This window comes from Punica granatum, chromosome 6, assembly GCF_007655135.1.
Source record: "Punica granatum isolate Tunisia-2019 chromosome 6, ASM765513v2, whole genome shotgun sequence".
In the NCBI taxonomy this organism is placed as follows: Eukaryota; Viridiplantae; Streptophyta; class Magnoliopsida; order Myrtales; family Lythraceae; genus Punica; species Punica granatum.
The window spans coordinates 21772018-21790634 of record NC_045132.1 but is presented as its reverse complement, the minus strand read 5'-3'; the positions used below and the strand labels follow the sequence as shown (position 1 = coordinate 21790634).

General features: G+C 39.3%; 3 protein-coding genes across 3 annotated transcripts; all 3 read right to left on the bottom strand.

Moving 5' to 3' along the window:
• Positions 1-337: 337 nt before the first annotated feature.
• On the bottom strand, positions 338-1936 carry LOC116212251. The gene is made up of 2 exons (XM_031546817.1): positions 1891-1936; positions 338-1626 (listed from the first exon to the last, which is right to left on the bottom strand). Exons 1-2 carry the CDS (start codon positions 1934-1936, stop codon positions 542-544), a joined length of 1131 nt encoding a protein of 376 aa, XP_031402677.1. The 3' UTR covers positions 338-541.
• A 3305-nt stretch (positions 1937-5241) lies between these two features.
• On the bottom strand, positions 5242-7353 carry LOC116211576 (homeobox-leucine zipper protein ATHB-13-like). The gene is made up of 3 exons (XM_031546025.1): positions 6909-7353; positions 6273-6658; positions 5242-5876 (listed from the first exon to the last, which is right to left on the bottom strand). Exons 1-3 carry the CDS (start codon positions 7045-7047, stop codon positions 5505-5507), a joined length of 897 nt encoding a protein of 298 aa, XP_031401885.1. The 5' UTR covers positions 7048-7353; the 3' UTR covers positions 5242-5504.
• A 9986-nt stretch (positions 7354-17339) lies between these two features.
• Positions 17340-18617, bottom strand: LOC116210421 (transcription factor PRE6-like). Its single transcript, XM_031544287.1, has 2 exons — positions 18244-18617; positions 17340-17804 (listed from the first exon to the last, which is right to left on the bottom strand). The coding sequence occupies exons 1-2, from the start codon at positions 18382-18384 to the stop codon at positions 17649-17651; spliced, it is 297 nt and encodes a 98-aa protein (XP_031400147.1). The 5' UTR covers positions 18385-18617; the 3' UTR covers positions 17340-17648.

The following is an 18617-nucleotide window of genomic DNA, read 5'->3' as shown; positions in this document are numbered from 1 at the left end:
TTTGGAAGTAGCCCAAGGTCCAAGCTCCCATGTACAATAATAGTAAAGGGCCAGTCCAAGAAGCTTCTGCTGGGTTAAACCCAGCAAATAGCAGTAGACATCCTCCGGAAATCTGATAATTCCTCGTACAAACAGTGTCATTGATAGACCCAATACAGCTCAGAATCTGGACAGATAACTGACAGCTTCAAAATACCATGTTTCTCGAGTAGGTCTAGTACCAGCATTGCCAGTACAAGAGCTTAGTCGGAGGAGATTCCGACTCAACGAATATGACAAAACCAACTGTCTGACGTACCGAACCAGGGACAACGGCAAAACCGGCAAATTTGGGGGAAAATCATGAAATGAGGAAGATGCTTCTTCCGAGATAACATTGGTCGTCGGATAAGGTTGACATCAATACAAATCAAACACAAATACAAAATTTCCCGTGTATTAGCGAATGATTAATTAATTACACATCTCGAAGGAACCATATAAAATCCAATCCCAGCACCATAACGTCGGCCGAAAGTACCTCATCAGTACAACGACTAGACTAGAAGCCCTTCGGGCCCTTCTCCTTGAGCACGACGGGCTTCTCGGCCATGGCGAGGCAGTACTTGGCGAGCTCCCGGAACCGGGGCACGCTCCGGAGATCGACCTTGGTCCCGTCCCGAAGGGTGATGATCACGTCGCCCCATTCCCCAATGAACCGCGGGACCACCTGCACGTCCTTGATCACTTTGTACGAGAAGTCGCTCCGGTCCTGCCCCGTCAGCCCCGATATCACGGTCACCCGCAAGTTCGTGAACCGGTAACGCAGGAAGAAGGCCCTCGAGACCGCGGCCAGCGTGAGGGGGAGCCACAGGAGGGTGAACCCCAGCAGGAGGTTCGCCACGAGGTCACCGTAGTGCGCCCCGCCATCGAAGAAGATCGTCTCCTCCTTCGGCTTGGAAGTGGCCACCGAGGATGAGGAGGCCGAGGTGGATGTCACAGGCGGGTTCGGCGTGGAGGATACGTGGAGCTTAGTGGGTGACCGGGCTGCTCGTGAGGGAGACCTGAGGAATGGGAGGTTCTGGTGATGGAAGGGTAGCTTGTAAGGAGGGTGGTGGGCAGCGGCCGCCGTGGTGGTCGGTGGGAGGGGAGCTGAGGCCATGGGCTGTGGTGGATGCTGGATATTGGATAAGGTGGGATAGGTAAAAGGCCGGGGAAATAAGAATTTTGGGTTGGTTCCATTGGCTGGGGAGAACCAGTGTGGTGGAGGGAGGGTGGGTCCCATGATTGCCTCCTGGACCTTGTCCCGCCACGTGGCAAGCTGTGGTTCTGGCTTTTGTCTTGGGCTCGATATACTGCTCAGAAGAGCAATGGGCTGAGTAAGGACTGGGGAGTTGGGCTGGTACTGGTAGAGGATGATGATGAGTTTGGTCGATGGAAAATTGGGCTCTCTGATTTGCACGAACCCGCTACTGCATACTGCTTGTGGATCGTAGTCGAGCCTGTCCAAACATTGGCGAGCCCGGGATCGAGTCGACTTGAAAGCCTCAGGTTCAAAGCTCAATCGGGGTTCGACTTCGGACGAGTATTGTTTTTGAGGCTTGAATTCAGCTAGAAGATATTCAATGCTCTGGAGCTCAGTTCCGCCTTATTTCCATTAGCAACATGATTTCTAGGAATATGTCAAGATTGAGATAGACATTAAGATGAATCATGCGCAACATTGTCAAATGAAAGTTCACTCTGATGTTAATTACTTGTTAAGTTGGAAGGGGATGTTTTGGCGTGAAGGCAGAAGACCGGCTCCGGTACCACACAAAACACTGAGGGTCGTCGCAACATATAGTTGAGTTCTATACTATGTATCAATCGACCTTATGAGGCTATATAACATATATCGAAACATTGTACCAAGTATTGGATTGTTGGAATTGGATATCTGATTGAGCTTCCCCATACTTGAGCATTTAATCACATCTAGCTAGATATAGGGAAAGTGTACGACTTTAGATCAAACCACCTTAAAAGCTTGAACATGATCTAGCTATGTCTTTACACATCCATGTTGGTATACAGCCAGAGGCAGATCTTAGGTGAAAATCAAAAATCAATCGAAACTCCTTCTTTAACTTAATTCTACCCACAACAAAATAAAATAATTTATGCAAAGTCAAAGGGTGAGCCTCATTTATACCACTCTTTTTCCACAACAAAATAAAATAATTCATACAAAGTCAAAGGGTGAGTCTCATTTATACCATTCTTTTTCAAAATCAAAATCTAATTTTAAAATCTTACTTTGAAATTAAACGTGATATAAATGAGAAAATACTTTCACCCCAGAATCGACAAGATTAAGCGCCCCGTTTTTAGAGGGTACACTAAGCAATCCTCCCAATCCAACGGGTATAAATCATCATCATGTACAATCAACCTCGAACTGAGTCAAAGGAAAAGAAATGTGTTTCTTTCCCTTTTATGTTGGGCCCATGTGTATGAGAAAGGCTGCTTTCCAATTCAATGGATCTTCCACTGCTTATCTTCTGCATTTTATAAATTTATCTGCATATCAAAAAGGTGACTTAACCCCAAAAACCGACGTCGTTTCAAAGTGCAACTAGGCGACTGCACCATGCATTAGTTTATACAATTTTATCATTTGCATGAGGGTATTGTCTTTCACATGATTGCTGGCATCATATTATATTATGACCCGAGGTCGTAGTAACGATTCCGAACATGCTGCAGACTCCTACAGTTCTTCTTGTTCTTAGTGTTTTAGGGTTTTATGCCATATGGGTCAATTCAATGGCAATCCAATTAGTGGAAAGTGATGGATCGATCAATCTAAACCTGCGCCTCGCACCTAGATTATATTTCGATACGAATGATGCAACCCATATAATTTGGAATTCCCTTCTTTTTTTTTCTTTTTGTCGTTGCAAACGTGCCAAAGTCAAGTACTATTAAATGCTAAACAATATGTAAAGGCGGGATTTGAAAGTTCAGGTAATATGACCCAACAATGACTTAAGCTATAAAGGAGATGAGTCTACCAAACATTAAGTCCATAGGAAGCGGAATGGCTCGCTCAGTCAGTCAATAGTACAAGAATTCCCCTAATGCACCGCACATAAACCTAAGCCTAAAGGGTGCTTTTTAATATATATATATATATATATATGCAAAGTTTAAATCACAGATTCTTACAGATACGAACTTGAGTTGTAATGGCACCAATGATTAATTAATTAATAAGAAGAAAGATCTACTAAAACCACCATGCACGTGGCCACTACACCCAAGGTCTCCTCAACCCAACAATTGCAATAAACTTCAAATGCTTAAATAATGAATAAAACAAATACAAAATATGCTTTGGGATCTGTAAATGCAATCGCAAATGCCAAAATTTTCCAGCCATGATCGCAGGGATTTTATTAAACCCTTTTCTGCACATGATCCCATGAAATGGATCATATAGACATATATATAATCAGTTAATTCATTAGTGCAATTCAACCAATTAAGCAAATTAATTAATCAATATTTCTCCTCTTCTTGCTTTTGCCCCCTTACCTTCAGGATCAAGGTTTTCCCATAAATAAGATGTGTTTTGCAGATTTTCTGTCCAGCCATGATTCCAAGACTTTTGTGATATTACCATGTGATATATCGGTTACATACTAGGCTTTCTCCTCATTTTTGTTCCTATCCAATTGTTTTCTTGCCTTTCCGAACAATTCTTCTATATGTATAGCAAAGAGCCAACTTCCAGAACTTACGAGTTCTATTTACTCCTCTAAAACTTCTAATATGTATTTACTCTCTATTCTGAATTTTCCCGATCGAATGTGATGCAGTATCAACTGTATCTTCATTAAGTTTGTGCACGTACAGTAGAGCGGACAAGGAACAGTGTCAAAATCATCACTTTCAAAAGCTACTGTACAAGGAAACTGGCGCAACAATAAAGACACATTTATTTTCAAAATATTTCTTCTTCTTTTTTCATCAGAAAAGGCGTGGGGGAAAATGAAAAAGATGAGACATGAGAGTGTATGTGTTGTGTTGGGAAGCTATGGAGTGGGTGACAGTGGGTCGCATGGATGAATTCTCATTTTAAAAACCACTTACCCGAAAAATATCAGTATCGGCTTTGGCTGGCCCACATCCCAAGTGACCCTTCAACTTACGGTCCATCTCTTAAGATTGCCAACTGTCGTGAAACGAAATGATGTACGTATATGCTACCATGTACGTATATCATGATTCTTTACATAACCCTTCAATTTAGGGTCCATCTCTCCAGGACTGACTGTCGTGAAACGAAACGAATGTTGCGGCTATGGAAATTCACGGGCACTTAAAAGACCGTACAATAGGCGAGGAGGTGAGACAGACTAAACGAGACATGTGGGTGCAATGCAACTACATGGGATGTCTGATGGATGGCCATTCTTTCTCCCCGATTCCTTTTTGCCAGCACGAAGAGGAGGAGGGGGGGAGCTTAAGATATCTTGCCAAACGTCCCCTTCAAGAGAATGACCCATTTCCAACTTTCCTCCTTTGTTTTCTTCCATCCTTCCAATCCCTATCCCTTTGTCATCTTTTCCCCCTTGGAATTTGTGTTTTGATTCTCTTTCTCTCTCTCTCTCTCTCTCTCAACACAGTACAAGAGCAACAACGTAATTGTCTACACACTTCATTCAATTGTGATAATTCAGTTCAATTCAGTGATAATTCAGTTCACAAATGGCCCATCGAAACTATGCATGTACATTGGCACCGACAACGACGACGGCATATCAAACAAACTACTGAATATTTGAGAGATCCTTGATGTTTACTACATGGAAAATTCGACCAATTGTTGGTGAGATATACAAGATTATTAATTCTAGGACGCCTCATTCGCTTGATTCGTTGTCAGTCGAGCCCAAAATTATGGTTCCGAACGAGTAAGAGCATGTGTTTCATGTCTCCTACTATAAAACTATACCAAAGTACCAGTAGAATGTGCGTTTGTGTTTTTTATGACAAGATCACTTAGTGCAATTCACGATTGAGCATATGATTGATCCAACCACGAGGTATTATTTTCAGTGGGTACCAATCTGCGCACTGCTGGTAAAGTCTGCTGAAATTAAGTGCAGTTTGCAAATTGTATTATGTCTCGTGATTAGTTGAATATGATTTTAATAATTGATAAATTAAGTCTCTTTAATAAGGAAATTTATGGTATTAATTGTATAACTCAAAGGACAACGAAGTATCTTTTTATTCCTTCACAAGAAAAGAAAAAAAATTAAGCATCGGCTCCATTGATAAATATTATACATGTTCTCTCTACTTAATTTTTATACATCAGTCTACGCATCAAAAACCACTTGGGGACCATAAAAATTCGCGGGGAAAAATTAAATAAGAAGATATGCAGTTGGGTCCCGAAGTCGTTCGGGATTCTGCATAATTAATAACTGATGATTCGGGTCCGGTTGGAACTTCAATTAATTAAAATGCTGTTACTCGAGCCACGGCCAATACCCGGACTGATCATCGATCCCGCAGAACATGTTTGTGAAGGTCTCTTCCTTCACCATAAGGTCAGGTCTTGATGATGATGACGAGCTGTGGAGGAGCTGATGTGCTATTCCTCCTCCGCCGCCATTGACGGACCGTAGAGAGGAGGAGGTGGGGAACAGCTGGCGGCTCGTGATCGGGTGGGGAGGTGGCGGCGGGGCGGCCAAGGGAGGGCTGTCGATGGTCCTTGGAGTTCTCGTGGAGACGTCCAGTTTGAACTCGGAGCTGTTCTCACTCCGATTGCTTGATGACCCCTCTGTCTCCTTATTCAGGTTTATTGACTCTGCTGGCTCTCTGCTCTTCAGTGCCTGAATCTGATGGTGACGATGCATTCAAATTAAGCCCAAAAGCAAAAGGAAAAAATGAAACTTAGGAAAATCTGATACTGGGTATCTTAAAAGTGAACAAACAAAATTAATTCCGCCTATAATTAATATATAAAGAAATAATAATGCAATAAAGAGCCTAATGTCTTTAGGTCCTTTTTGGGTCATGATGATCGCCCTTTAGCATCTCCTTACTATATCACTCAATCATTGCAAGAATCCATAGGATGTCACATTCATGATGTGGAAAAAAAAAGGGCTTTGAATTCCACCAAGCATATGTAAAACTGTCAAAGATGGCTCTTCGTATTATAATTATATAGTATCAGAGTAGATCCTATGTGACGGTTCTGTTGATTCAGTCAGCACATCCTCGCCACTTACCTCGGCTTGGAGTTTTTGGTTCTGAGCCTGGAGGGCCTCATTGTCGGCCTTAACGGCCTCGAACTGCCGCTTGAGGAGGTCGTAGTCCTTCTCCAACTGCTTGGTCTTCCACCTGGCCCTTCTGTTCTGGAACCAGATGGCGATCTGCCTGGGCTGCAGCCCGAGCGCCCTCGCAAGCTGCATTTTCCTCTCGGGCTCGAGCTTGTTGCCCAGCTCGAAGTTCTTCTCCAGTGTCTTCACCTGCTCCATGTTGAGCCTCCTCTTCTTCTCCCCCGCCTGTGATCCATCATCCGAGAGCTCGTCCTCCCCAGCGTTGGGCACCTCCTCGGCGCTGACCTCGACTCCCGAGAACGACATCGACCTCTTCCCCAAGAACGACGCCATCCCTAGCAGTAAAGAGATTGCCCATAACAAGTAAAATGAATTAACTTATTTGCCCGAGCAAGTGACATGATATGGAGAAATAGACAGATCTCTTCATCAAGGCGATTGTCTCATGCACTCGCTCGACCACTTTGGTTCTGGATCAAGCTAGGAATGAGCTGCCCGACATAGGCTATACTTCCATTCCGTTGTACCAAATATATTTACTACTCATATATAGAGAGAGAGGGAGAGGCATATATGGATTATCACCATGGTAGTCCTGAGGAGTGCAAGAGGGCAAGATTTGAGTGAGAGAAGTGGGGGGCTGATGGTGATTATGTTCATCTTCATGGGGAGTCTGCAGCATGAAATTTGCTGGGAAGAAAGCCATCTCATTATTGCAGCTCATGGCAACCTTATAATTATACCCTTGTCAACAATGGCTATGCTCCTTCTCTGATCTTGGCAGTCTCCTTCTCATCAAACAATCTTCTTCAGCCTTTAACTTTGACTTCATGTTGAGGAGGGAGAGAGAAAAGAGGAGGAGAAGAGATCAGAGGGGAGGCCCCTTTGATGAGATGAGAGGACAGACAGAGTCTCAGAAATGGTGATGGGGGAGAAAAAGGCAAAAAAGAAGGGGCAGGGCAATTATGTGTTATTTCACATAAAATTGCTAAATTTTTAGGGAATAAAATTTTTTCTTCATTTGGGAGGGTTTCTGCACAAATTGGTGAAATGGAGTTGGGCTTTTTATACCTTCTCTGCTCCATGAAGGACCTCCTCGTCTCCCTCCTTTTCCCTATTTCTTCTTCTTCTTCTTTTTTCCCTCTTTATATATTTTCTTTTTTTTTTTCAATTAACTCGGTCTTAATTCTGAGTCATTTATTTCTATTATAAAAGAGATCCATAAACATAAAAATAAATAAATAAATAAAAGAACATGAGAGTTCCATCGATGAGTGTCGAGTCCGATATTTTTCTACTTTATACCAAAAATAAGTGTCATTATATTGAATTCAATTCTTAAATAATTCTCTTTCTTTCACGGAAAAGAGTTCTCTTTCTATTTGAGTGGAAATGTACATTTCCTAAGCAAGTTTTGTATGAATAATTGTCTTCATATATGGGAAAATGTTAAATTGGGCGAGAGTAGATTAGTGAAAGGGGTATGTAAGAACGGAAAAATGATTGGCTCTACAATATCGTTCCAACTTACCATATTAGGGGTAGAAAATTATTATATTGTGAATGAGAATTTACCATATTTTGAGAAATATTACTCTCGCAATTTCAATATATCTAGTATTAAAAGTTATTCTTCATCTCAACAAATGTGATTTTCCGTTATTTGAACTTGCGTTCTCTTTCTTACAGAAATTGAAACTGTATATCATTCAATCAACACTTCATTGATATAATTTAGCAATATTTAACCCTATAAGTGTCCAGACTTTGCTAAATTCTATTGACATGTCCTCTGAATTTTCATCGTGCTTTAACCTTTCGTTTTTTTTTTGATAAATAAGATAGGGGTTGTATTAATTCATAGAAGGTACATCAAACTTTGGATAACCCTCAAACATACAAAAGGAAGGAAAATTTGACTTATTGCCAAGTTGGCTTAAGTCATGAGCTTGAGAGTTATCCGAGCGTGGAGTCCAAGTACATTTTCAGTCCCAGAAAAGAGCTAATAATCTAACGATGTCGGAGACTAAAAGTTTGATTTCCCAAGGGGAGCGATGCGGAGAGATGATAGCGTCATAAACGAGCGTTATCGTTTTATTCATAGACGAGCGTACCAAGTAAAAGCTAGCCCTCAGCCACTTTTACCATATCTTGCCCTTTTACAGCAAAGTTTTATCTTGCTATATATACCATGTACGTTATATATATATATATATAAAGAGATGCGTAGACATATATGATTAATATATACCATAAAAGACAAGCTTGCATTAAATTAATGCGGAAAACAAAAGACATGGTTGATGCCCTTAGGAAGATGAATAGTGCTTGCTTTTATTTCAATGTCTGCCAATAGACAGTCGTACCATGGAAAATAAATCTGGAATTAGAAGACCCAAACCCTTCTAGCTAGTTGCTTGATTCCTCCTCATGAAGTGGGAATATAAGAAGAAAATTTTGGGGGCTCAAATTTTTCTAATGCCTCTACAATATGTAGTCGGTTAGTCCAAGAAAAAGGAGGGAAAGAGCACCAAGAATAACCAAATGCCTTGTTTTTTTTAATCACTTGAAACTAATTCCCTTTAAAACGTTGGTTTGAGCGTATTCATGAGAGGCTTACATTGATTCCAAACTCTTGCAATGTACGTCAAAATTCATTTGTATGGAGCACAGTTTCTAGTTGCACCACATCTTGTGATTAAAACGTTTGTTCGGTCTGCACCACCTAATATTCAGAAGTCTTATAGTAATCTATGCTCGAACCACATTGGTCTAGTAGGAATTAAAACTCTCCAAATCGTGTAACTGAAAAAAAAATCTCCAAATCGTAAATTTTCTCCATTCATAAAAGGTATTTTTGTTATTCTTTAAACAACAGACTCTTTATGGAGAGAAAAGAAAGATTTGGAGTAATGCCAAGATAAAATAAGACTCTTTTCAGGATTTATTATCTAGTATTCAAAAACTCAAGTCGAATCAATTCACTGAGAAATAAAATTGTCCAGTTCGCGGATTTTGTTTATTCATAAGAATCCATCATAGACCTTGCTTGAGATGAACAAACATCAAACAACCTAAATCAACCCAATTAAATTACATATTCTCTTACCTCAGCCATGATGGCTGAGCTATGGGGCGTCTATATTGGCTTACAGCATGCCTGGGATCTTGGCCACAGGAAGATCATTTTGGAAGTGGACTCGGAGGTGGTACTCGGTCTTTTAAAATCGGCTAATTTATGCGGTCCTCAGCTTTCTCATTTAGTTGGGGCCATTAGAGGTGTCCTACGGAGGAGTTGGCCAGTGGAAGTTCAGCATACTTACAGGGAAGGCAATGCGTATGCAGATTGGATGGCTCGTCTGGCTTATCATTTTTCGCTAGGATCTCATTTTTTCTCTAGGCGTATGACCGGTATCAATTCTCTGCTCTCCGGCGACACTATTAGGGCTTCCGTGCCCGCGTTGGTTTAGCTTAGTTTTGTTTATTTTACTTTATGCACTTTCCTCTTCCTGAGCTATGGCTCCGTGTAACCCACCGAAAAGGAAAAAAATAAAATAAAAAATACATATTCTTCCTTTAATTGAAGGATGAATTACACACTTTCTTTTCGTCCCCTCGGACAATCCAAATGAGAAACGATGATGTAAACCTTACATATTTTACGGCGGAGGAGGATAGAGAAACTTGCGATGGTGAAATTTCATGTTGCTTTCCTACCATGAAGATAGGAAGAGGGTGAAGGACACGACTTATTAAACTTAATCAATTGGCCAATGTCTTCTCGAGGACTTCTAGCAGGACGGAAAACCAATAGTCAAGCCGGCGCAAAATACAAATGATCGACATGTCGTACCCAGCTCATCTAATAATGTTATACTGTGCAGTAAAAGGTTGTTTATTAGAGTATAACTAACATTATAGAAAATCTTAAACCCATATGCTTAAGACGAGTCATATTCTCGTATAGTGTCATCGGTCGATGCTTCGAATTCATGGTACGCATCGACAAAAATGTGAATGAATTTAATCTGAAGGGGATGGAGGGAGGCAGGGAAGGGAGGGAAAGAGAGAGGGATCGTGTAAGTATATGTGTATAGTCTCTGATGGGAGGGATTCATAATGCACGATGCATGTTGGTTGTTTTGGTGGCAGCCCCTGCCCACTGCCACCCCCTCCCTTGGGCCCATTCCTCCCCTCTCTCTCCTCCCCCCTCATATTTTCAGCTCCATATCTCTGTGTAAAGTTCAAAGCTAGTAACATATACATATACGTCATATTTATATATACCTTGCATATGACAGTGATTGAGAAAATTGGAGCTTTTTGAGTCCTTATTATACGTGTTTTTAGAGGTCGAAGCAAAAGTTAAAATATACACATATATTTATATAATGATAAATTACTATGCACAAGAAATATTTTATACTATGTACTTGTTATTGGAAATTACATGATTTTCATGCGTGCGTATATATGATGTAGTTCGGATGATGATAAATTTTATATTGCCCCTTTAGAAGATTGCGAGTTTGAACTGCGTTTGTTCCGTTCTCAATTTGTTTGGGATCAGCTCGGCCAATGATGTTTGTTGTAAGCCCCATACACACACACACACACACACACATATATATATATATCATCCTTACAAAGAAAAAATGTAGGATACAATAAAAGATCAGAGAGATGCTCAGATATGATGGTGATGAGTTTTCCTTCTTTAGAAGATGATCGAGCTTCATGCTGCAGTATATGTGTATCATATATACATGTATATAATAGAACGTGAATATATACACACACATATATATATTATATATGTCCAGTTGCATGCAACTGCTCCTCTCTGCACTGCTACACTACCTTCGATTGAAGACTACTTGTGTGCATGCATGCACGCATACTTCTGTGTCTCTGTGTACATATATTATATGTAATCCCCTCTCACATCGCAACTGGGCTGTCCTCTTCATGTCAAATAAAGAGTTCATTTTAACTAACAGTGAGATTAGAATGGAAAAGTAAAATCATGAGAGAGAGAGAGAGAGATGTCTATATAGATTCATATATAAATATATTATGTAGTATATACACACACACACACACACACACAATCTTCCGAGCAAGAAAATGCATATGTAGGTTGTGTAAATACATATATTGAGTGTCATTAATTTACAAGATGAATATCACTTTACTGGCTAGACACAATGCCTACATCCTTCCTCTAATTATCCAATACGTGAACATCATGATTGTAGCTTGGCTCACGTGATATTGCAAATGTGTATGGCGAACATCGATCTTGGACTGGCATACATATATAATTCGATTCGTACCATTTCCAAACTTAATTTTTATTTTTATTTTTTTTACTTTTGGTTCTTTTTTTCTTTTTCTTTTTCTTTTTTTTTTTTAAATTCTGCTGCCTAATAGATAGCTGGCTAGCTATTATTTTCCCTTTCAAAACACCTCGGACCCACGAAAAGAATCAAATTTCCAAACACACAGGGTCCCAAGGAATTGGATAAAATTAAGCCACAAGAACATGGATATGCAGCACTCTTGCAAAAAATCGGAGAGATTTAACGGCTATTCGTCGTTGTCTAATCGTTGTCTACATGTAAAAATGGTCACCCCCACGCATTGTTGACAAAACTAAACTCACAAGTTCGATTCTGACCCTTTTGAAATTGGAAGGCCCGATGAAAGTCATCCTTTGAACCAAGATGCTTACATATATTAGAAGAGAAAGAGGGTTTTTTTACAGTAGCTCTCGTTCAACGTGTGATCAAAAGATTTTGGATTCGATTTTTATTCATATCACTTTCCGTGTCAATTTATTTTTTTTTTCTCTCCAACATAAGTATCTTTTTAACTCCATGAGCCTCGTTTTCAAATTCAAAAAAATACATAAAATATATCAATGTGAACTGATTCAAGTGGTTCAGCGTTTGTCCCCTTTAAATAAGATATTAGGTACGATATTTGTAAATGGAGAAAATTCACGCTCTATGGGCTAACCCGCTCAAATTGGATTAGTCGCGATCAAGTGGGATTCTAGATATCATAGTACACGTAAAAAAAAAGTACATATAATATATTATTAGAAAATTCATTAATATTAGTTGTCATCAATATTTTCTCCTGATCAGCTAGCCAATTCCCCCGGGTAATTTTAACAAAACAGTAGAAATGGCAATAGAAAATGTTAGTATAGGAGAATAGAATCGACTGACACATGAAAGGGAGGCACCTAATACAGAAAGTGTCCGAGTGGAAACTCCATCTGATCTGAGTCCTACAAAGTGGAGACGATTGGAAAAGCATCATTTACATGTACGTAGAAATCTTTCAATATGAGTCCGCCCTCATGCAATTGTTGGTTGCATATATCATTTCAACTGATCAAAGTAAGTAGCAAATAAACCAGTGTCTAAGGAGAAAAATAGAAATAGCAACCATATATAATAAGAAAAAAGAAATGTCATTCATTTCATTTCGTTACAAAAGGAATGAAGGGACCCCTCAAAGTGTAAAATTCGTTTTGAACTTCGCTAGCTAGGAAAGGTTACCAAGGTCTAAAACTTCAAAAACGTTAAATAATAAATAATAAATAAGTTTTTTTTTTAAGTTGGAGTTTATATATATTGCTTTTTGAGTGAATGGACGAAGACAAGAGATCACTCTTATCAGCTGCATCACCTGACTTTATTGAGGGCCGCCCTGTTGTAATTGGGTGGATCCATCTTCTTTTAGCACCCCCCTCTCCCTATCCCCAATCTTTTAATTAATTTATTTATTTATGGATATATTGCTTGATTCAATAATCAATATTATATTTTTTGAGCCATTTAATAAATCAGATGAATCTTCTCCTTCTTCTTCCACATGCCCTCATGGTTCTGGTTTGCTCAGCTTAGCTCTTCTCCCATGTGCTCTTCCTTCGCATATCCCTCACAGTCTCAAAATAAATATATATATTTTTCTCTAAATAAAAAATAAAATTACTTTTTTGGGGGTAATATAGAATATTCTATTACTTTAATATTTTTTTCCTTTAGGAAGGAGGAGGGTAGGGAGATTTCCAGTGACAGCGATTTGTCAACCACCGAGGGTCGGAAGTAGAGGGCATCTGTTTTATTTTTTTTTCTCCTCTTTTTTTTTGGTTTTTTTTCTTATTTTTTTTCTTTGTTCATCCTGACATCCGAAATCAGCCCCAGCCCGTTAAGAAATAAAACTCTCATAAATATGAATTTTTTTCATTCATATGACTCGAATCATATATCTTACTTAAAGATTGAATCATTCAAACCAATTCATCTGCCGTTGAATTTTCATTTGATGTCCTCCTGGTCATGCCCTTGCTTTTTCTCAAGGGAGCTGGGTCCATTCATCAGAACCGTCCATCACAGTGCCCGGACGCATCCATCGGATTTGTCAGATGGCCCACCAGGACTTTCGCCATACAATAGCCACTAACTATTCCCAAACCTTTGATGGTATACACACTACTCTATTTATTTGTTTATTTTTCCCGGCTCGATTGGTCGATTGAGTCCAAAATACAAACACTCCAATCGTTGAATTCAGTGACAACCGACGCCTGTCATGCTCCGCTCGATGATATGGCTCCACAACAAGAGGGTGAATAACGTGTCCGGCAACACGGACATGATTCTAAAACGGGTCGTAAACCCGATTTCATGTTATCTCGCAATCAAGTCCCAATAAGGACGCTGGAAAGGAACACTGTGCGGGCAGCCTTGATTGACATGTATAGGCAACTGCCGCCCCTCAATGGGAAATCTCCTCCATGTATAACTCAGTGACGTACGCCCTTACCTATTAATTTATAAATTATAGGTTCGATACCTAGTTGTACTTCATTAGTTATTTATAATTTATTTTTTATTATATTAGGCCTTGAGTCTTCCTTATAATTGGAAAAAAAAAAAAACTGTTGTTGTTGTGTTACCTAAAGTCAGGTCCATTATGGTCATTTCATGCCTTCCCTTTAAGACGACAGGTGAATGGAAAAAAAAATGAGGATTTCATGTTCACACACAATCAGGAAAAAAATATGGCCGGGGAATCTCTGATGGTGGCTCCATGAGATGTAGATGTCTAGTTCTTTGAAAGAAATAATTAAAGGGAAAAACAAGTAAAAGAGTAGTTGCAAAGTTGTTCTTCGTGGTTGTGCTATGGACTCGAAAGACGATAATAAAATAGGAGACTCGCGGTGACATATGTGACTGAACGGTCTAGTTTGATGTCTTTGAAAAGATTAATGAACAATTGAACATGGGATGGATAAATATCATGCTCGCTGTATCCTGGTTTTTGGAAAGGAATTTTTTTTTTTTTTGGTTTGTATTTTTCCTTTTTTTTCCATTATAAAAATGCTCGTGACTCGTGAGTCTAGTAAATGAGAATAAGGAAAGGTGGACTAAAAAGATAAAGAAATATGGAAAGTCCCATGGCCATCGGCAAAAATCAAATCCAATTTTTTTTTTAATTACATACAAGAATGTGTGACACTACACTATTATACTGTAATCACTCGAGAGTCTCGTATGAAAAGATCGAGCTTCCCTAATCTTAAAAGAAATACAGAGAATGTTATGGGCCTTTTATGTCTAGGTCAGTAGTGGGCTTTAAGCCCATTAAGCTTCAATTAAATTAAATATCACATCAGGCGGCTTAAGTATAATGTGGGTTCGGCCCATGAATGCAAATTGGAGGCCCAGTAGACTTGCACGAGGACAATGCCATTCATAATCGGCCAACCATTTTCATAGGACGCTTCCATTTGCTTCTCAAATTTCCCCTTGTGTCACATTTCGGATCTCTCGTGATCCTGAGACCATGTACAACAGCGTCTCTCACTCAGTCTCCAATGCCCAAGTGGCAAGGAGAGAGACCGAGACGGAAATGCGTGAGCTATGGAGGGGAGGCGCGGAGAGAAATAAGTTTCTCTTCAGAGGACACCTCCCTCTGCCTGTTTGTCCAATTAGGGGCCGCCACATGGCAGCAGCTTTTTTATTTTTTTATTGAGATTATTCACTTTTGCAGTGTGACCCGCTACTCTAGGCCACGTGACTGGCAACGGGCCACACATTTAAGCAATTTTTTTTCCTTTTTATAAAAAATAAAAAATGTGGGATCGCAATGGAGATTCGATGATAGACCGACCATTGGAGTTTCGAGTCCCTCTTTTTTCCCGCGCTTTTCGGGGCCCTCTATGGAGACCTAAAGATAGACTCCCCACTGTACATGGTCTGAGGAGGTCGATGACAACTCTATGTTAGCATCTTCGTTCATTCCATTTTTTGCATATCTGATATATATCCTTTTGATATCGACATGCATTGATGATTATACCCTCCTATTATCCCTTGTTCTCAGTCTTTTCACGATAGTTGTCGCTGAGTCGAATTATCCAACTTACCAGCTGTATCGATAACTGATTGCTACATGAACTTTACGTGAAAATCAGACCCCGGTGGGTTTTTATTTATCGATGACGGTACTTGAGAGTGAGGTTTGCGGTGTATGCCTTTTGAAATGGATAAGAGTACAGAAAGAGATCACGATTGAGCAGTAGAATCCAAGTTGTTTTTGCCTTCCTCAGCACTTTAAAAACAGCAACTTAGGCAAAAGTTAACCCAACTCCCATGCAATAATATTAACTGTTCATTCATTAGATAGAGAAGATCGCCAATATTTCATTTCTTCAACGTTGCCAAAATATTCTTAGATTTATCGAGCAGATAAGTAATCACCCAACTCTACACCAAATCGCAGTTCCGACTTGCCCCACCATATATAGAAGATACCATTGGAATCATTGCCATCAGCCCCCGAGTCTCTGGCCTAAATGTGCAGCCACCATGCTTCCTTTCCTTCTTACAATTTTAATTACATGACTTTACTTGGCTAAATATATATTAATCCTTTTAAGACATAGATTATGATTTTCACAAGACTAATCTAAAATTTGATACTGTTAGGGATCATATGACTGCCTTTCTTAATAGTTGACAAACCGGAAATCGCATGCTTGATTGTTGATACATTACCTTATCTTCTTTTTATTTTCTGTAAGATACTTTGATCAATGCCCATATAATTATTAATAAATTACATCTGTCGTTTCTCGTGAAGATTAATAAAATCCAGGACACGTTTAACTTTACGAAGAAGACAAAAACATGCTCAAGATCGTCGAGGATCGTCATTGGCTGGTTTGTTTTAAAATATATATGAGGCTATATGAAGTTTCCAGTTGATTCCAAGTTGATCTAACATCAAATAGCAGCGAGAGACTGGCCTACATATACTATATAATATATATATATATATATTAATATTTTACGGTAGGTAATATATCTATATTTATATTAATATTAAAAAGGAAAGTAAGTGCTTGAAGAGTGTCATAATCAAAATATTACTAGCAACGAATATATCGAGAATTCGTCTCTTCTGGAAACTAAAAATTTCTTCATTATGTTCTGTTATATTATCAATAATTCGGGATGAACCGGAATTATGAGGAGGTGTGAGATCTTCGAGAGGGCATACATTGGTGAATTAGAAAATCGGATATGAGAAACTTGTTTGAAAATTAAGAAAGCTTATTAAAATTTTTATGAAAGATCGGTAAGAGGCATGCAACTCAGCCCCCCCTTGGTCTATTGTTTATCGATAATTCACCGCACGCATTTCACTGTTCTCCATAAGTGATCAATCTTGATAATTAACAATGTTGTGGTTATATTAATATGTGCTCGTAGCAGAAAGAGGGGTTTATTATTATTATTGTTATTATTATTAGAGAAAGATGGGTGTTGTATTAATTAATATGGTTATTATGATAAATTTATTTTCAAATTATACTCACGGTAAGTGAACGTGACGTTCTAATTTTTTCAAATAGGAAAAGATGGAATATAATGCTTGCAATTTTATCACGTAAGAAAAAGTAGGTAAAAGATAATATTATATCTGCTTAAATAATATAATATCTTGATTAAAATAGCAACGTGATAAATCGAAATTATAAGGATTAATAAGTTTCCTCGACCATAACACAAGTTGAAGTTGCCCTCTGTCTAACGGGGCGACACTGTCAATTGGTTTGTCGATCACTGGGGCCTACATTAGAAGCTAAACATGCACCAATGAGGGCATGCATGGCCCATGAACTAACTCGCTCAATATCATCTCTTCCCGCCGATAACACGTTCGACGTACTTAAAAACCTAACTAGTTATACTAGAATTAACAAAGAGAGAGGCGTCGTTGATATTGCTTTAAGGTGAATCAGTACATGAGTAAGCTCCTGATAATGGCCGCTTGGTCGCTATCAGTGTCGTCAGACCCCAGAAGCTGGGCTAGCTGGTGGCTCAAACCATCCACCTCCTGGTGCAAGCTCCTTATGTAGTTGCAAATCTCCTGCAGGACCTTCGACGCCGAGACCTATTCACGAGTTATAATTAACAGAAATTCATTAAGCTAGTGAGATTAGTTGTTCCGAAAAAATTAATATAATGAGATCGGATCGGTCGAGATTAGTTGAAGGACACATTGAATGAGCCTAAAGAGACATATATTCTCTGCTCGATCAGTTGCATAATAATTAAATGGAGGGCGCAAGGCGAGTCCCACATCCCCCTCAAGTGGCAGATGGCAAATTAAATGTGTGAGAGAGGCATCAACACTATAGTCGACCTCTTATCTACCCAAAGCCAAAGCACGACCACACACAGACAGCCACCATAGGAAAAAATATATATTAATAATAATGAAAATATAAAAATAAAAATAACTCTGATATGTTGCATGCATTTTGAAAATAAACATTTTATCAATTAATGCTTTTGCATAAATATATATATATATATATATGTTATAGTACCTTGTCGGAGGGGCGGCGACGGAGCTCGGGAACGAGATGCTGCAGCTTGGAGACGAGATCGGATATCTGATGGTCGGTGATACTCATGTTGTTGGAGACGTCGTTGGAGTGACGCGAACGCGACGATCTTCTGCTCGACATTGTTCGGAGAAAGGGTCTGAGAATGTTTTTATATCTAGCTTCAACTGGTTATGGACGAAGCAGTCAAAGTCTCTGATTCAAATTACAAAACAAGAGTAGAGAGAGAGAAAGGGAAGGAGATATGGTATCTGAGGAGAACTATATGATTCTAAGTGAGCGCATGGGAGCAAGTTAGAGTGCTTGGCTTGCTTATATATAGGGGTAAAAGTAGAGAGAGAAAGAGAGTGAAAAGG

What these genes read in the sequence shown, in the direction of transcription:
- LOC116211576 (XM_031546025.1), bottom strand. Translation starts at nt 7,047, where the DNA reads ATGAGCTGCAATAATGAGATGGCTTTCTTCCCAGCAAATTTCATGCTG. An exon ending in CACTCCTCAGGACTACCATG is followed by an intron (nt 6,659 to 6,908) that starts GTGATAATCCAT and finishes CTTTACTGCTAG; the next exon opens with GGATGGCGTCGTTCTTGGGG. An exon ending in ACCAAAAACTCCAAGCCGAG is followed by an intron (nt 5,877 to 6,272) that starts GTAAGTGGCGAG and finishes CGTCACCATCAG; the next exon opens with ATTCAGGCACTGAAGAGCAG.
- LOC116212251 (XM_031546817.1), bottom strand. Translation starts at nt 1,936, where the DNA reads ATGGGGAAGCTCAATCAGATATCCAATTCCAACAATCCAATACTTG. An exon ending in TTCCAACAATCCAATACTTG is followed by an intron (nt 1,627 to 1,890) that starts GTACAATGTTTC and finishes AATGGAAATAAG; the next exon opens with GCGGAACTGAGCTCCAGAGC.
- LOC116210421 (XM_031544287.1), bottom strand. Translation starts at nt 18,384, where the DNA reads ATGTCGAGCAGAAGATCGTCGCGTTCGCGTCACTCCAACGACGTCTCC. An exon ending in GTCGCCGCCCCTCCGACAAG is followed by an intron (nt 17,805 to 18,243) that starts GTACTATAACAT and finishes ACTCGTGAATAG; the next exon opens with GTCTCGGCGTCGAAGGTCCT.